Source organism: Paroedura picta, chromosome 6 (assembly GCF_049243985.1).
Source record: "Paroedura picta isolate Pp20150507F chromosome 6, Ppicta_v3.0, whole genome shotgun sequence".
Lineage (NCBI taxonomy): Eukaryota > Metazoa > Chordata > Lepidosauria > Squamata > Gekkonidae > Paroedura > Paroedura picta.
Window position 1 is genome coordinate 31,901,941 of NC_135374.1, and position 21,077 is coordinate 31,923,017.

Sequence of the window (21,077 nt, forward strand, 5' to 3'; positions counted from 1 at the left end):
GTTTTTGCACCCTTTTATGAACAGACTTTTTAAAGAAATTTATTTATTTATTTATTTATTTATTTAGATTTATATACTGCCCTCCCCGAAGGCTCAGGGCGGTTGACATTTATGTAAATAAATGACATTTATTTAAAAAAAACATATGAAAAAACACAGAATCCCCCCACACTGCCACGGACCGTCAAAACTGCATTTGAGCCCTTTGGAATGTTCTTAAGAACGGATATATTGCAGAAATTAGATACACATTCTAACATATGAGTTCATATTTATATTATTTATATTATTTATATTCATATTATAGGCTTTGGAAACATGCATCTGGATCCCTATGGGAGGGGAGCGGTTCCAAGGAAGGAACTGCAGCAGAAAAGCAAGAAGCTCAGGAAGGATTAAAGACCTCACCATTTCGCTTGCCCTAGATTACTCCCTTCTTCCATTGTATTTCCCCAACAAAATCGACCTCCACAATTTCATTGCATTCATTTGCACATAATGAGCCCTTCAGCACTAAGCTGGTGGATATTTGTCCATTTGCGTGCTGTGAGTGAAGCAGCACAAAGCATGCGATCTCTGCATGTGCCGGAATCAAGATACAAGCAAAAGAGTTCCGTACTTTGTTTCCCTATGAAGTTATGAATGTAGAGCCAGATCCTTGAGATTCTGTTAGTCAGGTACATTATAAATTTCTCCCAATATGTGAGCACAAGCCTCATTTAACACGGATGATCTCATAAAAGAAGATATGAATTCTTCATAAAACTGTTAAGGTGCTTTGTGAAGGGATTTTCGGTGTATGAGAAAAGACTGTTGATCAGTACTTTGAGTAAAAGCAACACCATTGAACATCATGGCATCTTCTCCAGACATTAGAAGCTAGTATTCTATACAAAGGAGAGGGAGGCGGGTGCAAGGGCAGGGCAAGGCAGGTGCCTTTAGCGCATTTGAGCCTCCATACCTTCCCTCTGCTGGTTGCTCTCCCTTAGCTCGTGATAAATAGGTTGGGGAATTTACTTTATGCAGTTCCCCAACCAGTGCTTTAAAATGGAGGATGTAGCCAGCCAGTTACTGCCCAGACGCTGGATGTTGGTGACATCGTATGGAGGGGCCAGAATATAACAACTACATTAGCTAAGCATTTCACTACATTTAACGGGTGTGGAAACGCCCTGAATATTCTCTGCTTCTTTGGTGTGTTTTTAAAAACTGGATTGACATATTTCTATGACTTCTGCACAGAGTTTTAACATGGACTCATGTCTGCAGAGGAGAAAGGAAACCTAGAGTGGGAAAAGAGCAAAGAATTTGGATGTGGAGGCATGTCTCAGGAATGTCTTGTGTTTATGAAAAACGTCCTCTCTGGCTATAACAATTTGCTACCAAAAATAACACAAGACGCCATCCTGAAGGAGGATAAGATTGCTCTTCAAAGCAGCATCTCACATAAAGACTTCCTTATGATTCCTCTACTGCAATAAACATTGGGGGGTGGGGTTGCTGACTTTTCTCAAATGTGCACGTGTGCATCCACAGCAACATGGGAACGGTGATCCAGGACAGGGATTATTAATTCATGTGGGCTAGCAGAGTAGCAACTGAGCTTCCAGTCAGCCTACTTAAGTATTTCAAAGCATCTGCTGGGAGAAAAGGAATTCACAACATGCCAGAGTATCCACCCCATCAAGTTTGTCAAGGGGCTCTTCACATAAAGCCCCAAGGGCCAATTCATATGACTGTTTGTTCTTTCTCTTATTTTGAGCACAGCTAGAAAACTGTTTTATGAGAGCAAATTGCACTTTGGCATTCTGCAAAACTGCCCTGAATCATTGTCTGTGAATGTGTCGTGCCACAAGTTATATATGGACATGAATAAAAGTCATCAACACCAGTGCACAATAATTCAGTAAACTGGAAACAGAGGTCATTTCCTAAAAGATAAGAATATGGCATTTTGAAACCATTTCCATAATATACATTACATGTAATTTTAGGATCTGGGGTGACACTCAAACCATTCAAAAGGTTGCATCTTCAGCAGCTATCTTAAAAGCATATACAAAGTGTTAGAGAGTCCAAAGACACAGGGGAAAGTCCCATGTTAATTTTTGAAAACCTTTTTACATATCTTGCCATTTTCATTAACATTATAAGTGCACATGGGATGAGTTTGGCCACACAAAAAATTTGGCCAGAGGATGTAGCGTCGATTAAAAACAGCAGATCGCAAACATTCAGCTGCTTCTCTGTCGCATTGGCACACTATTTGTTGACATCTGTCTAGCACGGTATCTGCAAGAGAGAGAGAAAGTCTCAGTAGATCAAGCTGAGTGGAAGATCCACCCAGAATAGCTAGCAAGCACTTGGCAATGGTTCTTTGTTCTCGGTGTTTGTTATTGAATAACTCTGCTTTTGGGGGCGTGATTCTCCTGGACGTAGAGGAGAAAGAATGTATTCACTAATTTCTACTACCCTCTTGACTTTACTTTTTGTTAATTCGAAATGTATAACATCATTTTTGCCTTTTTGAAAAGTATCTTGTCACTTGATGTATACTAAAGAAAATGATGTTCCTTGATGTCCCTTGGTTCTATAACTTTTTACATACATGCATTCCCTAAAGAAGACATCCTCACATGCAGTCAATTTTTACTGTTGCTTGCCTTTATTCCAATCCATTTTCTCCTGTTTTTTGCACTATAAATTCACCCTGGACCTTGAGAATCAAGAATACCATTTAAAAGGTAATTCACATGTTGCAAGTCCTCATGTGCCCCCCTAGGTCCTATTGATCAGACGTGCTTAGAATTTAACTCCCTTGTATGCATGGGTCTTCGTCATATTAAGATAAGATCATGGGGCCTATGCCTTTCTCTTTTCCCCCCACAAACTAAAATTTTTGCTTTTTATACTTTGTATTTTCTACTGTTTTAGCTATATTTGTTATTTCTGTTTTAATATTGGTGTGGACCTCTCTGAACCCCACTTTGCGGGGAAGGAGTTGGATATGCATTGAGAGAATAAACAAATGGCCCCGAAGAACCACTGTTTGCTTAACTTCTCCAGCAAGGGCATTTTAGGTTCCTAAGGTCATTTCAGGTTGAGAAAATGGTATGCAGTAGAAGGCTTAGGCCTTGTCTTCTCATGTAGGGCTAATTCAACTTGAGACTATGCAAACCTGGGAATTAAATATACTCTCTGAAATTCCAATTATTCTGGTATATATGTATAGATGAATCACACCAAATGCTTTTAAAAGGCATGACTTTTTCACCATTTAAATGGAAGACCATTAAAGAACAAGCCTCTCAATGCTTGCTGCACGTCTTCCTTCTTAGTGCTTTCCCACCTCCACTCCTGAAATGGCTCTTCTAAATGTATGCCTCCCATGATAATGTGAACAAAAACTCTACAATGAAATCAAAGTTTGTTCCTTACCACATACCACAGTGTTGCGCCTACAGCTCCATCTGTACCTAGCCGTTTTGGGATTACATCCTTGCTCTTCTGCAAAACCATAGCAGCAGTCATGCCCGTGGCAGCACCTTCAGGTAACAAAGATTGATTTGTTACCGGTTAGATTTGCCAGTTTCTAAGTGCCCCACTGGCACGTGGCCATCCAAAAACAAAGCTGGTCTTATCATTCTATACAGAAAATTCTCCAGTACTCTGGCAAGCATTTTTATTGATGCTGTGAAAGCCCATGAAATGTTTAATGTTCTTACAAGTAATTAGTTTTCTGGAATAATCCATTAAGTAAATGCAGCAACAAGAATATTATGTATATGGATTGCCATCTATGGTTATTCCAGAATGTATCTTAAAGATTGTACAGTTGTTTTTAAAATGTCAACATTAATATTTTACTATTACTTTGTATCCTGCCATATCTTTGTGGAAATGTTTTTGATAGACCAGGATTACAGCTCTAGGCTTGTTCAGGGAGGGTATGGGCACTGAATTTACCAGGAGCAAAATATTTCACCTGATGTTTCAGCAGCTTGCCCATGTGACTTCCAACGTGACCTGGAAATAATGTAGGCTGTAACTGCTGGCCAGGTTCAGATTGCAGTGCCCTACTCCGCTCTTCTGAATAATCAAAGCCAAGGGAGATTACAAGATGCGAGGCTAACTTGTTCCAATCCAGTGTTCAAGAGTCCAGAAATGAGTCAAGCACAGCAGTCCGTTCCAAATGTCAAGGTTTTCAGGCAAAGAGATGCCGGCATATCAGCATATAGCTATGTAGTGTCCATAAACAACAGCGTCCTTCGAGATGTTTTATAATCAAATCCTGCAATGAATCAGCATTGCTACCAGCACGTAGCTGATGAACACTTTTCCTTTCAGTCCGTAGTTCAGCTCTAAGCCTGCATATTCACCTCTCTGATGTGACGGCTCTCTTTAGCCGAAGTGGACAAGTTGCTAGGTTCGGTTAGGGCAACCACTTGCCCCCTTGATCCCTGTCCATCCTGGCTCCTCAAGGGAGGTGGCCAGAGGATAGGAGGCCAGCTCAGGGATATCATCAATCTCTCCCTGGATTCCGGGGAGTTCCCTGGGCAGCTGAAGGGGGCAGTGGTTCACCCTCTCCTGAAAAGATCCACGCTGGACCCGCGGGACCCAGACAGCTACCGCCCGGTGTCGCATTTGGCATTCCTGGGCAAGGTAGTTGAAAGGGCCGTAGCAGACCAGCTCCTGGCATTCTTGGAAGAAACTTCGGCACTCGATCCATATCAGTCTGGCTTCCGACCTGGCCACGGGGTGGAGACGGTGTTGGTCGCCCTGTTGGATGACCTCCGTCGCCAGCTGGATAGAGGCGGGTCGGCAGTGCTGGTTCTTCTGGACCTGTCGGCCGCTTTTGACACCGTGGACCACGAACTACTGGTCCACCGCCTCGCCGAAACGGGGATACGGGGCACAGCTTTACGCTGGATACGCTCCTTTCTCCAGGACCGGACCCAGAGGGTAGCAGTGGGAGATGAGCTCTCGTGCCCCTACAGACTTCCTTGTGGAGTCCCACAGGGCGCAGTCCTCTCTCCCACATTGTTCAACGTCTTTATGCGCCCTCTGGCCCAGCTGGTGCGGAGTTTTGGGCTGGGTTGCCACCAGTACGCTGATGACACCCAGCTCTATCTCCTCATGGACGGCTGCCCGGACTCTCCCCCGGAACCATTTGCCAGATGTTTGGAAGCGGTGACAGAATGGTTCGAGCAGAGTCGCCTGAAACTCAACCCCTCCAAGACGTAGGTCCTGTGGTTGGGACGTAGGGGGCGGGAACAGGAAGCGCGTTTACCCACCCTGGGAGGGACGCACCTTACCATCGCGTCCCAGGCCAGGAATTTGGGTGTGATCATTGACGCCTCCCTGACCTTGGAGGCGCAGGTCAAAAGAGTAGCGGGCCAGGCATTTTTCCAGCTTCACCAGGCCCGACTACTAGCGCCCTACCTGTCCCCCGAACACCTAGCCACAGTGATCCATGCAACGGTCACCTCCAGAATAGATTTCTGTAACTCTCTCTATGCGGGCCTTCCCTTGTCCTTGGTCCGGAAACCCAAGCTAGTGCAAAACGCAGCTGCCAGGGTCCTCACTGGTACACCTTGGAGGGCTCACATTCAGCCAGTGCTGAGGCAGCTGCACTGGTTGCCAATTGCTGCCCGGATCCGGTTCAAGGTTTTGGTTTTAACCTTCAAGGCTTTACGCGAGTTGGGACCCACATACCTGAGGGACCGCCTATCGCCCTATGCCCCCCGCAGAGCCTTACGTTCTGCGGGAGAAAATCTGCTTGTTGTTCCCGGCCCCAGGGAAGCACGCCTGGCCTCGACCAGGGCCAGGGCCTTTTCGGTCCTGGCCCCTACCTGGTGGAATGAGCTCCCGGGAGAGCTGCGGGCCCTGCGAGATCTTCCATCATTCCGCAGTGCCTGCAAGACGGAGCTCTTCCGCCAGGTTTACGGTTGAGGACGAGGCTAACATCTATGCCACCCCCAGGGACCCGGGACCCGGGACCTGGGATTGAGATTGGGGATTAGTACCATCAGTATCCCCTCTCCACCTGCTTGTAGTAGGAGGGGGAGGTTGATTACCCTATCTTGCCAGGTTAGCTTGCTAACCGATAATGTTATATTGTAATTGTTGCTGAGGGTTTTTAATGGATTTTATTGGGGGTTTTAAAATGTTGTAACCCGCCACGAGCCGTAAGGGAGTGGCGGGCAATAAATCGAAAGATAATAATAATAATAATAATAATAATAATAATAATAATAATAATAATAATAATAATAATAATAATAATAATAATAATAATAATGTAATCCCAGAGGGCTGGAAACTAGCAACTGGCTTTCACCTGCTGGATCAAATCTCGGGGATGGAGGTAGCTCTATTGCTTGTAAGTCTTGGCATGTTTGCATCTCCGCCTCTTGTTTGTCAGCTTCTGCTGCCTCTGCCTGGCTATGCTGGCCCTTTTCTCCTCTGAGGACTCCTCACTATCACTGAATTCTGGTTGACCCATGACACCATCCCCCTTTCAGGCCCCTCTTCTGAAATTGGGCTGGCCCAGATTTTTAAGGATAGATCTGGTGGAATTGCTGCAACATTCTCCATAGTTTCCTGATCCTCCGGCCTGTAGCCTATGTCGCTTCTGGGTCATGTTGAAGTCATGCAGGCATGCTGCTAACACATTGTTTCTCCCTTTTTTGTGTGGAAAGCCCCCCCCCCTGCCATCCAGCTGAGCAGCAGCGGAGAGATGGGGTCTGGGAGCAGGGGACCCCTAGTCCCACCAGGGGTCCATTCATCCCTAGAGGCAATTCTGATAATTTCTGATAGGGCTATCCTAGAGGGTAATGAGAAGTGATTACTTATTAATGGAAGACCTTTCCTGTGAAGATCTACAAAGTATAAGATTGTCCTGCTTAAGTGCCAAGGGAACTCCCAGATTCAATCCATGTATATTTCCTGCTTCAGGCTCCTCCAAGATTTGTGTGTGCCAATTTGCTATACATAAGTTATCTCTCCTAGACATCAAATCCAAATGGACCAATAGAATTTAAACTTTTTGGCTCCAATCCAATCTCAGCCTTGGAGCATCTCCGGTGGGGCTCAATTTTAGCATTTTTCTGGTATATAGTTCCCAACCCCCAATCCTTTGCAGCAGGTTTTCAGATCATCCACCTTCTGTTGTTGTGCCTTACCACAGATAAATCCCCAGCGATTTAGAAAATATGGTTCTGTGGTGGTTTTGATCATTTCTGGAAGGCAAGATGCTTGGTTGGTGATGTGGTTTCTATCTTGCCCATTTGAAGTACGGGGTGACCGAAGGTTCCATCTTATCCCCCAAAGCTATTTATCACCTATACAAAGCTCCAAACTGCGGCCCACTCTCCCCCCCCCCCCGGAAGTGAGATGGTTGCTATCTTGACAGGCCTTCTGGAAGAAGTAGAAACCTTTGAATGATTCACTCTAAGTGGAAGCTGCTAGTATTCGCAGAGAGATTTTTTGGCAGTTTTTTAATGGTTAATTGTTTTAAAAATGTATATTTTGTGGGTTTGGGATTGTGAGTTGTCTTGTGTGAGTACGATTTGGGAACGCAGAAAGGCAGATTCTGGAGGCAAGCCCTCCATCATTCCTGACACTACAGGCAGAATAAATTTGTGCAGGCCCAACAATCATGTGACCTAATTTGTAAACTTGAACAAGCAGGAACAACAGTATTTTTAATATGTGGATAGATTCAGGTGGATAGCCATGTTGGTCTGAAGCAGCAGAATTAAGTTTGAGTCTATCGGTACCTCTAAAAACAACAAAGCTGGCTCTAGATCATTTAGCCACAATCATCCATGCAATGGTCACTTCCAGACTAGACTTCAGTAACTTTCTCTATGCTGGCCTTCCCTTGTTCCTTCTCCATAATCTACAGCAAGCCCAAAACGTAGCTGCCTCTCACTGGAACACCATGGAGGGCCTGGTGTATATGATGGACCGCCTCTCCAAATATGTCCTCTGAAGAACTCTGTGCTAAGCTGGTTCCAGCAGGCTAGTGGTCCCTGGCAGTGAGAGGTGTGCCTGGCCTTGACTGAAAAAGCCCTGGCCCCTATCTGGTGGATTTGCCCCTAGTTAATAAACAAAAGCTTTATTCAAGGAAGAAGCTTTTGTGTACGTGCAGAGTTCTTTGTACGCACACTTCTTTGTATCTGTAGAAATGTGTATGCATATGAAAGCATATACCTTGAATAAAACTTTGTCTTAAATGTGCCACCAGATTCAAGCTTTGTTCTTTATTTATTATTCATATGCATGTCAGTTACTGAGACCGATTCTGCAGTTCTGATTTGCCGCCACGTTCTCACTGTATCAGATTCCAAACACAGACTCCAAATTTGCACCTGGTATTCTGCATCTGTGGTTTTCTCCCATCATGGGTCAGGACTCAAATCATGGCATGTATTTTGCATTTTCTCGGGAGAGTGAGTGGTCCTTCCTCCCATCATGTCTCCCCTCTTTTTTTGGTTTGAGCATGCACAATAAGAAACTTGCACCGTAACACAATCAAAAGCATTTCTTTAAGTCACACCATCCCTCGATTCCCATGGCACTTGAATCACCCAAGCAAGGGGGTAATGTTAGGACCATATCTTGTTCCTAGCACAGAGGTGTGTAGTCTGCCACGTCAGTCTAGAGAAACATATTGTTATTCATCCCACTTCAGCTAAAGTATACAAGATTTTGACAGATATGACTTTACAACTAGAGTTGCTAGCTCCAGGGTGGGAAATACCAGATTTGGGGGGGTATAGTCAGAGGATAGGTGGGGAGGACTTCATTGGGGTATACGGTCTATGATTTTATACTGAATTCTATTGTTTTATTATTATACTAGTCCTAAAGCCTGTTGCACCCAGGGATGCAATGGGCGCTAGTAGGGGGAGCCCACGACATTTGCACTGTCATCCTAACTATCCGGGCCATTGGTGGCATGGGCGATATTTGTGGGAGGTGGCCAGGGAGCATCTGGCCATGAAATTGCAAGCACCAGCTGGAAGCGGTGTCCGGACACAGCAGAGATCTTGGTTTCCTTACTTCATTCTCAATTTATCAACATGATTATTTTATCCAGGTTGTGTTCTAGTCTTATCACGTCACTTGCCCCTTTTCCTACCCACCTCTATGTAGATTTGCTGCTGGGCTAGGCTACTACTAATGGGCATCTTGGACTTACCCGGGTCACCTTTTGGCGGGGGGAGGGCTGGGAAAAGGAGCGTCAATTCCGTCTGGCAAGCAGCCAGCGGGGTTGACGTGCTGCATCGGCAGTGTGCATGCGGCTGGAGGTGGGGCTAGAAGCGTCTTTTTGAAATGCTGCCTGCCTCCTTCCCGTCTCTTCACTGGCAGTGTGGGCAAGCTACCCACCCACCCTCCCATTTGTTTTATTTGTTGTTATGTGTTGTTTGTATTTTGTCACAGGAGTTTTGGCACAAGAGAATGAACGATCAGCCTCCCTGCAGTGAGTGGGGCCTCCTTAAGGGGGTGGTGATAACGAGCAAGCAGGCCCTGCAGGGTAAGCTTGATTAGCTCGTTAGTGACCGGATGACTCTGGAGGTAACCGAGGAGGTTTGCGCCCTTTGGTCCTTCATCTGAGTTGTCTCCCAGGTTTAGGCAGATCCACAAGTGAGACCCGTGTTCTCGGCAGGGAAATTGATGGGCTCATTTGTGGGTTTGCAAGCGGGTATCACAGTCAGCGGACTGTGTAGGCCAGGTTCATTCCCTTGTTGCCCCAACCCTCTGTTGGGTTGTTGAATAAAGGCTGTGGCCATTTAAATGCCAGAAAACTGAGTCGCGTCTTCTTTCCTCACAATGGCTTCTTACCTGCCCATAGGCTCACATTTGTTCTTTTGATAAAAGCGTCATCATTTTTAAAGGGAATTCTGTTTCTGGAAAGACAAACGTGACCCTTTGGGGATTCACCGTTCTTACCAGTCTGTTTTATCTTTAGGCCAGCCATGTCCTCCCAGTCCACAGTAGCATCCATAACCCAGATATGCCAAAGGAGTTCGTCCCGTGCCACATTTTATGGTTCCTGCTAACTCAAGGAGTCCTCTTTTGTGCAAAGAATGGCTTTTCCCAAGAACACCATTCCAAACTGCAAAGGCAAGGGAATATGATTTTTACTGCTTTTGATTAAAACCATTTTCCTACTTCCAATTCTGAATGCAGTGTCTTTCAGAAATCCAGTACAACTCATAACATTATACAGTTATCTTAAAGCACTGTATCTGTGGCATCTGATAATTCTCCACAATTTTGGGTTCTTCCAAAATATGCTTAACACTGGCATAAGGGTACCCCGTTTTTTTGAGCTGCCTGCAGGACCTTTTGAATTCTGACACAGGGTGGTGGGTGCAACCACAAAATGGCTGCCACAGGAAACAGAGCCAACTACACAATGTCAGGGAGCAAGCAAAAACTCTGTTTACATTTTAATCTGCACAATCAGAGATATATTTTAAATGAAGCAGCAACATGGTACATAAGAATCCCCATGAAAGTGGTTTACATTTTTTAAGAACATGTCCTAGGAAACCTTCAGACAGCAAGAAGCCTGTGCACAAGAGATACCATCATGAGGACAATCTGTCCCCATTAACAGCTATTGGGTGATGACCACTAGTGACTGTAATCCGCAAGCAAGATCACAATGCCCCCAATATGATGTTTCCAGTGCATGTACTTGTGCTTCTTTAAGCCAATTGTACCAAGGCATGTGTATAATTTCCTATGGACTGGATTCTGCAAAGGACTTGCATAGACAGAAGGGGACTGTATCATATGATGCAGCTCTGGGTATAAGAAATAAATCCAATTCATGCAATTAATTCATGGGCAGTCTGAGCCTTGTCCCCCTGCTGCAGAAACTTTCCCATTTGACAATGCTTCATTGCACAGTCCTTAAATGAATGTGGATACTGCATGTGGTTGTACACAGATCAACTCTCTTAAAAATCACTTCTTGGTAAAGTTGTACGTTCTGTAGCAGGTTTGGAATCCAAAGTTCTTCTAAGGTTTTCCTGTCATTCTGTGTTTCTTAAACAATTAAACTGTTCGTTAAACAACCAATCTTCAGTCAAATCCCTTCTATTGATCCAGTTCATAGGCCTTAATGATTTAACCAGCACAAATGCACATAGTTAAGGCGTCCAAAATTTATATAGATTTTTTTTAAGGAGTAACCGTGCCCTGTATACAAAAAGAGTTTGGAGAATTTGCAAACACTGCTTTTAACAACAGTGTTGCTCCAAAAGAAACCCAACTCTCAAACCAAAGACAGGGCAGTTCTACCTATGGCCACTCTTCAGAACATTCTGTACAGATCATATATGCATTCCTGAAAACGTAGCAGCTTCTTTCTATGACACAGTGTTCAACCCTAATTTTTAGAACCAAAGACAAACAATAGCTCCGTTGTTAGGAAAGGCAGAAACAGACAATGGATCATAACTGTCAGGTATGTTAATGCTACAGAGCCAGACTGTTTCTGAGGACCTCAAAGTAATTAAAGTATGACTCAGATAAAGTTAATAAGTTGCTCTAAAGGAACTGGGATGACGGAAGGTTCAGATGACATATGAACAGGTGAGTCCTTTCTCCTTCCTTCCCGTTTTAAAAGAGTATAAAGGAAAGCCTTCCTCCAGAAGTTTGTCCTGAAAGAGTCTTATTAATATTCAAGGTAGGCAAAAGTTAAGCACTTCATTAACAACAAGCAGAATGTGAATATTCTTACTAAGATTACACATTGCATGCTGTAGCACACAGCCTAGAAAAGTTCAGAGGAAACAGTTTGACTCACATTCCCTCACCTAATTTTCCACAAGGAAAGGACTCCTTCTCAGAGGAGTTGCTATGCCAGCCCAGAATGGCTGTGGGTTTCTTCTGCCTGCCGTCAACATGAGGCCAGTGAGGAGCCCCAACTTCTGCCACTCAGAGATTGTTTTTAAATCCCACAGTCACTCTTCATATTTTGGGATTATGCCTGGTATGCAGGAATCCATCTTTGCACTCAGCACAAATGGACCACCAACAAAAATGCTCCGGATGATGTTTTTTAAAAAAGGGATTAGAATTGCAAAATGTATAAAACTTGCTTTTATTGCATTTGTACCTAGCGACTCTCTGCACGGGTTATGGTGAGTCATGCCTTCGACCAGTGGCTCCCAAACCTTTTTGGGCTGCTGCCTCCTTGCCTCCCAGGTAAAAGGTAAAGGTATCCCCTGTGCAAGCACCAAGTCATGTCTGACCCTTGGGGTGACGCCCTCCAGCGTTTTCATGGCAGACTCAATATGGGGTGGTTTGCCAGTGCCTTCCCCAGTCATTACCATTTACCCCCCAGCAAGCTGGGTACTCAGACCACATTTCAACTGTTCTCCTCCACACATATTACAAACACACACCTCTTTCCTGGTGTTTAGGTCTACTGCAAATTCACAACACAATATACTGCCTACACTTCTTTTTTGGTTCTTGTGCAGTGGCCATATTTTAGTCTGGAATTTACTATGTAAATTCTTTGTAAAAGTCACTTTGTGAGCTTCACAGCAGGTGAGATTTGCATCCAAGTGTTCAGAACCTAGTCACACACTCTATACTACACTGTCAGTCATTACATTAACCAACCACATGAGATTATTCCTTGTGTGTTATATGGCTGAAAACAATTCTGCTAAGAAAACCTGAACATTGTAGAGGAGCCATATATGAATATATAAATACAGGCCTTCATCTTTAGCTACACAGGTTGCTAAGTAGACACTTCTAAAAATATTGTGAGTTATACAGGATTTGATGACTTTGGCTTTCCTGGCACTGTGGAATTTACATTGGCAGAATATCGGAATCTCCAACAAATTAAAACATCTTTCCATAACTGTTTTTCAGGCTGGAGCTTTGCTGTGCACATTGAGTCTTGGGGGACTACTGTTATAGGAGGCAGCTACTGTGGCATCATAAAAAGAGCTGTCATTCTCCTTCGCAGTCTTTCCCTGGTCCTCTCCTATCATTGCCTCTGGAGTATGTAAAAATGGCTTCCTTTAAAAGATTAGGAGGGGGGGCAAATTAATATTTCTAGAAAGAAGAAAAGCAGTCAATTATTCTTTTTAAAAAGGTCATTCAAATATGAGAGAGAGGCCATGGCTTAGAACTGGATTATGCGCCTTGCATGCACAGGGGCACTGATTCAAGCTCTGGGTGTTGAAGGATCTCAGAAGAAAGTAGTGGGAAAGACTCTTATCTGCCTGAGACCCTGAAGTGCTCTTTTTCCCGCTAAGAGAATAGAACATTCTTAACTAAACAGACCAATGATATGACATAATAAACAGAACCTTTCAATGCAATATGTGAGAGTACCTAAGGCTAAGCCATTCGCCTGATCTAATTCCCTTGAAGCTTGCTATTAAGTCTGTTATAACCGCCTGAACTTCACTGTAATGTCGTGGAACAAGACCTACTTAACTTAAATAACACTTCACTTGATGAGACTTTACGTTACTTGGGACATTTTAGAAAGTACAAGCACAATGGAAAACCTCTTCTCGCCAGTGTTTACATGCTTGCACAACGCAGTCATTATAAAAAGTCAGCCAGTGACACCCAGGATTGTTCTAGGATGTCAAAAATGAGAAGAAAGAGAATTCAGCATACTCACCTGTTCAAATATGGCTTGCCTTGCCTGAGTACAACAGTGTCAGGTTCAAAAATGAAACCTGTTCACAAAATGAGGAACACAGAGCAAAGCAGAGAAGTGTAGGTGTTTCAATGAGATCAGCAGCGACGTCAATTGAAATCTGATTGTTACTCACCTGCCTGTAAAAAGAGCAGCATCACCAGCCAGGGCTCCATGGAGAGGTCAGCTCAGTGTGATGCCCACCCTCTTTCTTTCACACTCATAGCCTGGCTCTCTATGTTCACCCTGTCATTCCGCGGTAAAACTGAGCCACAGGAGTGGGTGTTTACAAACAGTCTGTCTAGGTCTGCTATTCCACAGTCTGCCCTCAGAGCTAAATATACACCTCTATGGCTAAAGGTGAGACACTTCTTCCTTCCTTCCAAACGCTTACTGTTCAGAGCCCAAGGAAGTCCTTTAATTCTCTAAAGACGCTGCATTCTGTCAGCGGAGCACAGAGTGCCTCTATTTGCATGTCGTCTTTTTGGGAGGGGCTGGTTGAGGGGAATTAGACTAGGACAGGTTTAGATAGCAAAGCCACTGAACTGGAGTTTCTTTCCTGAGCTGTTTCCGTAGAGTCCCCAAGTGACCCTTCCAAACAGTTTCACTGCTGAAGTTTAAGATCTGCCTGTTGCGTTCTAACTTCTATAAACTGGGTCAATTCTGAGTAGACAGGCACTTTTTAAAAGCTTCCAAAGTTCAAATGGTAAACTCCTTCCTCTAAATCCTTGAGATGTTAGCAAATTATGAGATGGCTTGAAATGGTTAAGAAAGGGGTCCTCACTTCCTTCGGAGCAAAATTATTAATATTAATAATTTTGAATGAATGTTAATTTATTAAAACATTTATACCCTACCTTCTAAATTTTAAATTGAAACCACACTAAATACAGTAAAACCCCATGAACACCTTCACCAAGAAAATGCCTGAAGCTCAAATAGCTTAATGCAGATTTACAATAAGAAAAGAACTTGTGCCCTAATCCAAGAAAGGGAGATCTGCATGCAGATGGTTGAATTGGGAGCTGTACACAAAAATCAGAAGTGGACAAATCAGTGTGCATCTAGAAGCAAACTGCCAAATGTATTCCATGTAAAGCACAAAGTTATATCTATTGGACTATTTGGTTACTATAGCAGAGTTTTGTCCTGTAACAGAAGTGTGATACTGAGTGTTGTAAATAATAAATCTCCTTAGAAGTATTTTGCAAAAAAGGTAAACTTACATTTATTCAAGTAGATTCAGTTCACATTCAGGTTGCAGTCAAAAGAAGAGAAAGAATCCTAATCTAAAGAGTACTTTCCTTGTCACAAATGGCCAGCTAATCCAGCATCATGTGTATGGAAGTCCAAGGGCATGCTATATACAGCAGAGACCTGCAGAGACATGTATCTCCATGGAAGGCCAGGTGAAGTGAGAAGGTCAGGGGGGTAGGCTAGAGGGCAGTTCTTAGGTTAAGACAAAGAGAGGCATCCTATTCAAGGAGATAACACCTATACATAGAGTGATGTAGCACCCCCCCCCCCCCCATTGTCCAAGTATGCTGGGTTGCTCACTTTGACAACATAAGGAGAACAGATCTGGCATAGAGAATAACCAAGTGGAAACTCCAAGTTCATTGCTATTTGTTGAAGATAGGTAAAGTGGGCATTTCCTGTTTGTGAGCAACTAGAGACATCTGGCTGGTCCAGGTGAAAGAAGAATGCTAGATTAGATGGATCTTGGTCTAATTTGCAAGGTACTTCTTACATCCTTCCTATATTATGTCGTTGGACAATGCACACCTCAACATGTCCTCTGGCAATGGAGATATGAGTGTGCATATCTGCTTACCATCATGGGTCACCACTAGTATATGCTTGTTTTTGAGCTGCAAGTTTGTCTTTATTTGAGATGTTTAAAGAGCTATGGAATGCAAATGTAAACAATGACTAGGATGTACATTCAGTTTTAAAAGAGAACGCTCAGTCTTTAGTGACAGCACACAAAAAAGTATGCAAGAATTTTAGTGTCATGTGAAAATAGTTTAAAATGTTACTTAGGAGAGAATCTACCTGAGTTACTCTTTAAGACCTTTTAATAATGTTTCAACCCTTCAAAGCTTGTTTGTGATCAGAGTGTGATTAGGCAGTGAAAATATGGAACCAACACCCGTGGTCTTTCTTGATTAATAAATCCATACTTAGTGGCTGCAACTTCACATACATAAAAACTCTCATCAAGCAGGAGTGAAACAATGCTGGTTGCAATGAGAGCTTCTGGAATGTTCTGGCTATGTGGTGAAAAAAGCCCCAGAGTCTCATAACAATTCTGGACTTCTCCATGGTGTGAACCTCTGTCAGTTCTTATTAGCAGCCATCACTCCCCTCTGTCCCACTGCAATGTTGATTGGTTTGATACTGCCACAAGATATGCTTCGACTTAGATATGTCCATAAAATAGATGAATTTTAGATGATGATGATGATGATGATGATGATGATTCCCGCCACTCCCGTGGCAGGTTACAAATAGTCCACAAATAAAGCCCCCATTAAAATCAACAAATGGTACTGTGTGTCCCATTGACTATCCAAATATATTAGTAAAGAACTATTCACACCCATTTTTCCATGACATGCTTTAGAGTAAAACAGGGATACCCAACCAGGAGTCCAGGTAACACCGGGTTTATGCGAGAGTTCCCCAGAGGTTATGTGGCCTTTCCCAGAAGATCAGGACTGGAGCCCACTTCCCCTGTTGTTCTACAGGCCTAGTCTCTCCACAATGGAAAAAAATAAATGATCAATTGATTGTTTGGGTGGCTCCCGCATCTTGCATCCGTGCCCACTTCTCTGAAAGGGCATGTCACCACTTCCAGGGTTCCTCTAAGCTTGATAAATATTTCAGGGGTTCCTCCATAGTCAAAAGGTTGGGAAAAGCTGGATTAGAATTTGTCTTTAAGCTGTATGACTCCGAAATGTTAAACTGAAGAATTGGCTTCTCAACCCAATGCTGTTGGGAAGGCAAGCACAAATACTTGATAACCAATGCTGGTGGAGGGGGAGCCATGAACAGTTAGAAGAGGTAGATAACATGTTTTTGCTTTGGTCGAACAGTGTATATATTAATTACTATTTACTTCCAGTTGCATACCACAAGAAGTCTTCTTTAATCCTATATGGTGGGCATGGTGTAGTATAGAGGTTAGAAGCACAAGTGGTGATTCATGAACTAATTAAATAGCTTTAGGCAACCTACTGCCTTGAGCTATAATACTGGCCATCCTTAACAAGTTATGAGGCTTGCAGCAAGATAAGGTATGTGAAGTGCTCTGAACCCTGATAGACTATTCAAATACCAAGTATTGTTATGAGGACCTTCAAGTGCAATAACAAAGGTTATTCTACTTTCTATTTTTGCTTGATCCTGATATGATCCTTCTCAGAGTAATTGTCATAAGGAAAAAGAACACCCAACACGAAAAGTTCTAAAAACTTTGAATACAGAGAGAGAAAAATTGAGAGAGAAAAAATGGAAATATTCACATAGACAACACTTGCTAATAGCCTTTTGGTTTAGAATTACATACATAAAATATACCTACCTGAACCTTACCTTGGGGGTTTGACAGAAACTCGTGTTTGAGGAGGAGTTGGCAGTATATGAATAGCAAGAAATGGAGATCACAATACATGAAAGACTGGTTTGAGAGTGTCCAAATGGCTTCACTCAGAAGCTGGCAAATAAGAAGATACTGTCAGTGAGATTCCTGCAGACCTGGCCCAATACTTCAATTTGTATTTACACACAGCTTTATTATTATTATTATTATTATTATTATTATTATTGGGCAGGGAGTGCCAACCAATGGCAAGCAAGACACTGAGGAGAAAGGAAACTAACAGTCAGCTGGGCCACATGAATGCAAGATGGAAGCTGCAATAGCAGCCACCTAAGAAAAGCACACTGCTTTCTTCACTGCTTTCTTTACTTTGTACATATATCTTCCCATCCTTGTCAGATTTGACTATTACAGCTTCTGCTTTATTTTTCTGAAGATCCACAGGTAACTGCCCCAATTTGTCAGCAGTACTTCTTGCTGGCATGCCTTGTTGACATGAGCTGGAATTTTTATCCACTTTCCCCCTTTTTCCTAGTTTAAATTCACTTTTAGTAGTCTGCCGAGGGTCAAATGGCAGTCCTCTAACAGGCTGTTCTGATTTGCTTTTGGCATTTTTTTTACCAGCCTTAATTCTCCTTACAAAAGCATCATAACAGCTCTTCTCTTCCTTTCTAAATAAACCAGCATGGACAGGCTCCACCTGGGGAGAGGCATCCTCTGATTCCAAACCTCCCTGAACTAGGGTATGATCAAAGAAGGCAGACTGAATGAAAAGGGTGCAGCGAAAAATATTTTTTTTAAGCTCCCCTCCCCCCAAAATGTCAAAAAGAGGCAGAAAGGGGAAAGAAGGAAGGACAGAAAGGCAAAATATACAAAGGGAAAGTAAAGGAGATAGCAGGGGGTGGGAATAATGAGAGTTTTTCGCCATGTTGGGATTGTTTTAAAGTCTTTTAATGGGCATTTTAATGGGGACAAAACTACTGTTACCCGCCACGAGCCTATGGGGAGTGGCAGGAAATAAATCTAACAACAACAACAACAACAATACTAATAATAAAAAACAGGGGCAGCTTGGTAATTTACAAAATCCTGCTGGACTGCTGCCCTGAGCCCAACCCCCTCCCAAAGCATTTGGCTTCAAACTGTGGAAGGAGAATGGATGCAGCAGCACTCAACTTCACCCTGCCAACCTGGGTGAGGAGGTGCGGCCAGTGAGGAGGAGGATGCTGCCACCTCTGTTCTCTTCACTTAGCTTTGCACTCCTCGGCCAGGTAAAGGGGATTTGGACATGGGAGAAGGTGTGTTACAACCCCCCTCCCCCTTCTACTCTTGAAGAAAAGTCAGAATAGACCCAGGATTGCTTACTGTTTTCCTCCTCTTCAATGCATTGCTTTGAAACCACTGGAAGAAGGTGGGTGGTTGCTTAGCAACGCCTATATGCATTCTCCCTCCCTCTTTATCTCCAGAACTATCCTTGCAAAAAGACTAAGTTCCGAGGTCATCTTATCAACACCAAATCAGAAACTGCTGAAACCACAGTGGTATAAAAGGTTTTGTTGTGTTTAAAATATTCTATCCTTATTGAATAATATCTGGAAAGTTAATTTGGAACCAAACTTTGGATTTAACAACAGATGATAAACATTCAAAGCATGAGTTCAACTGACATTAAGAGTCAATGGAAAAACAGAGGTTTTTCAAGAACAAAGGGGTCCTTATCTGAACTATCTAAGATAATCTTCAGGCAGGAAGACGAAATATAATGGGAATAGAAGAGGGTTTTCAATATAAAATGTTTTGAGTGTATTCTATATATTTTCTTACAAATGAGTATCTTTTATACTTACTCTATTTTTATCTTTGTGAAAAATAAAAATTCATTAAATAAAAAGTTGGAGAATCAGAGATGTACCACAGGATCACACGCTTATTCATGCCCTCTTACGTTAAAGCTCCTGCCTTTTTATTACAGTGGGAAAGGCAGACTAGAAATATTTTAACAAACAAACAAAAATCTCTCTAACCAGAATCAGGCCAACACACGCGGACAGGTAACTGCATCAAAAACATGATTTGAAAACATGGTTTGAAGTAAGCTGGCAAAACACAACTTAGTGGCAAATCTGTTACTACTAACTATGGATGAGCACAAACTGTTTCTTGAGCCAAAATTCAGCATGAACTTAGCCCAGTTTGGAGTCCTTGAACCAATGTTTGGGGAAGGCATATTCTAGGCCTTGTTAAGTCGTGCAAGCTGGGTGGTATCAAGTCACCCAGTTGTTGCTGCAAGTTGCTAGCCTCAAAGTGGGACCTGGAGATTTACCAGAATTACAACTGATCTCTAGACAACAGAGATCTGATACTCTAAAGAAAATGGCTGCTATTGAGGGTGCACTCTATGGAAATATATTCAACTAAAGCTATTTCACTCCTCAACTCTTCCTTCCTCAGACATCACAAAAAAATCTCCAGGGATTTCCCAACCTGGTGTTGGCAACCCTGGCCAAGCCTAGCCCCTATAAATTCTCCCTAAAAGGTCAAAACAGATTTGGAAACAGCCCTGTCTCCCCCCCCCACACACACACACACACCATTCACTCACTGAAAATCAGCTGGAATGCTGTGGTTGCCTAGCAACTGCTAGTGATAGAATCTGTTTGTTAAAGCTACAGGTATTTATTTTATCATCATGGGGTTTTAACCCCCAGGGTTTTTTTGTTTTTCATTTCAGAATTTTCTGCATACCTGAGATGTTTATTGGGTTTTCAAGAAAATCTTGTATTGCCTGTTCACAGCTCCAGTCACCAGATTCAAGTATCTCAGATTTGTCTAATTTTGCTGTCAGAATATAAGGTTTACCACTGCCTGATGTCCATGACCAGATTACTCACACAAGTAGACCCGGGGCTACTTTTACAAGCCCCAGGTTGCATTCTGTAGCAGCAGGAAAGACCCAGTAACAGAAGACTGGTGTGATTCTGACTGAATGTGTATGATTGAACGTCATACCAGTCCTTCTCATCCTCCAGTGAAAAACCCCTGGGGGTTAAAACCCCATGATGATAAAATAAATACCTGTAGCTTTAAACCCCTCTCTTATACCCTGATTTTCACTATCTGAAGCTCAAAACTACTTCCCTTCCTCTCCCCACAACAGATGTTAATGATGTACAAAGCAGAGAAAATTGGGCCACATCTTGCTCCAACTTGGATGCCACAAAACCAAACAATGAGTGATCTGAGTTTCATATTTCTGAAGCGGGTTGGATCAATTCCACAGTTTGTTTTGTCTGAGGGTGCAAACAGAGAAGGGTTTTTTTTTAAAGTTTTTGTTCTCTGACATAAATTATCAGGAGTGTTCTAAATTCCCTGGCAGGCATAGCGTACCTTGAAGTAAGCAGATTTTAAAAATAAATATTGATAAAAATATGAAGGATACTTTTCATATATTTTGCTGAAATTGAAAATGCCTATTAACAAAATGTTTGTGTTACATTTCATGTCACTACTGACAGTTGTCTTTGGAAAACAACATATGTCTTGTGATTCATGAGCCAATACCTGTCACTTATATTTCTGTCATATCAAGTACAGCTAGAAAATGTTTGGGTCACTATCAACATTCAAGAAAATATTGATAAGAGCCAAATTAGCTTCTTGGCAAGTGAACAGAAGTTGATTCTGAGAAACCTGAGTTCAAGCCCCATATCTGCCAGGAGGGGTCACTGTTTACCAGTGGGTCAATTGTCACACCTCAGCTTCTGCTCCCCATAA

The 21,077-nt window shown here is 42.8% G+C and overlaps 1 protein-coding gene across 4 annotated transcripts; it reads right to left on the reverse strand.

Moving 5' to 3' along the window:
- Nucleotides 1–37: 37 nt before the first annotated feature.
- LOC143839651 (phospholipase A2-like) lies at nucleotides 38–19,916 on the reverse strand. Of its 4 annotated transcripts, none has more exons than XM_077341981.1 (5): nucleotides 19,895–19,916; nucleotides 17,297–17,417; nucleotides 9,961–10,126; nucleotides 3,439–3,545; nucleotides 38–2,292 (listed from the first exon to the last, which is right to left on the reverse strand). In XM_077341981.1, exons 1-5 carry the CDS (start codon nucleotides 19,895–19,897, stop codon nucleotides 2,102–2,104), a joined length of 588 nt encoding a protein of 195 aa, XP_077198096.1. In that variant the 5' UTR covers nucleotides 19,898–19,916; the 3' UTR covers nucleotides 38–2,101. The 4 variants fall into 4 exon arrangements, with proteins under 4 accessions (XP_077198096.1, XP_077198095.1, XP_077198097.1 ...); XM_077341980.1 differs by lacking the exon at nucleotides 19,895–19,916 and adding an exon at nucleotides 18,669–18,761; XM_077341983.1 differs by lacking the exon at nucleotides 19,895–19,916 and adding an exon at nucleotides 18,669–18,761 and having other exon boundaries at nucleotides 2,102–2,292; nucleotides 3,446–3,545.
- Nucleotides 19,917–21,077: the final 1,161 nt, after the last annotated feature.

Excerpts from the sequence above, each read along its gene's own strand:
- LOC143839651 (XM_077341980.1), bottom strand. The coding sequence starts at position 18,746 with ATGCATATAGGCGTTGCTAAGCAACCACCCACCTTCTTCCAGTGGTTT. Across the intron at positions 17,418-18,668 it reads CATTGAAGAGGAGGAAAACA|CTTCTGAGTGAAGCCATTTG; the intron begins GTAAGCAATCCT and ends CTTATTTGCCAG. Across the intron at positions 2,293-3,438 it reads GCGCAACACTGTGGTATGTG|ATACCGTGCTAGACAGATGT; the intron begins GTAAGGAACAAA and ends TCTCTCTTGCAG.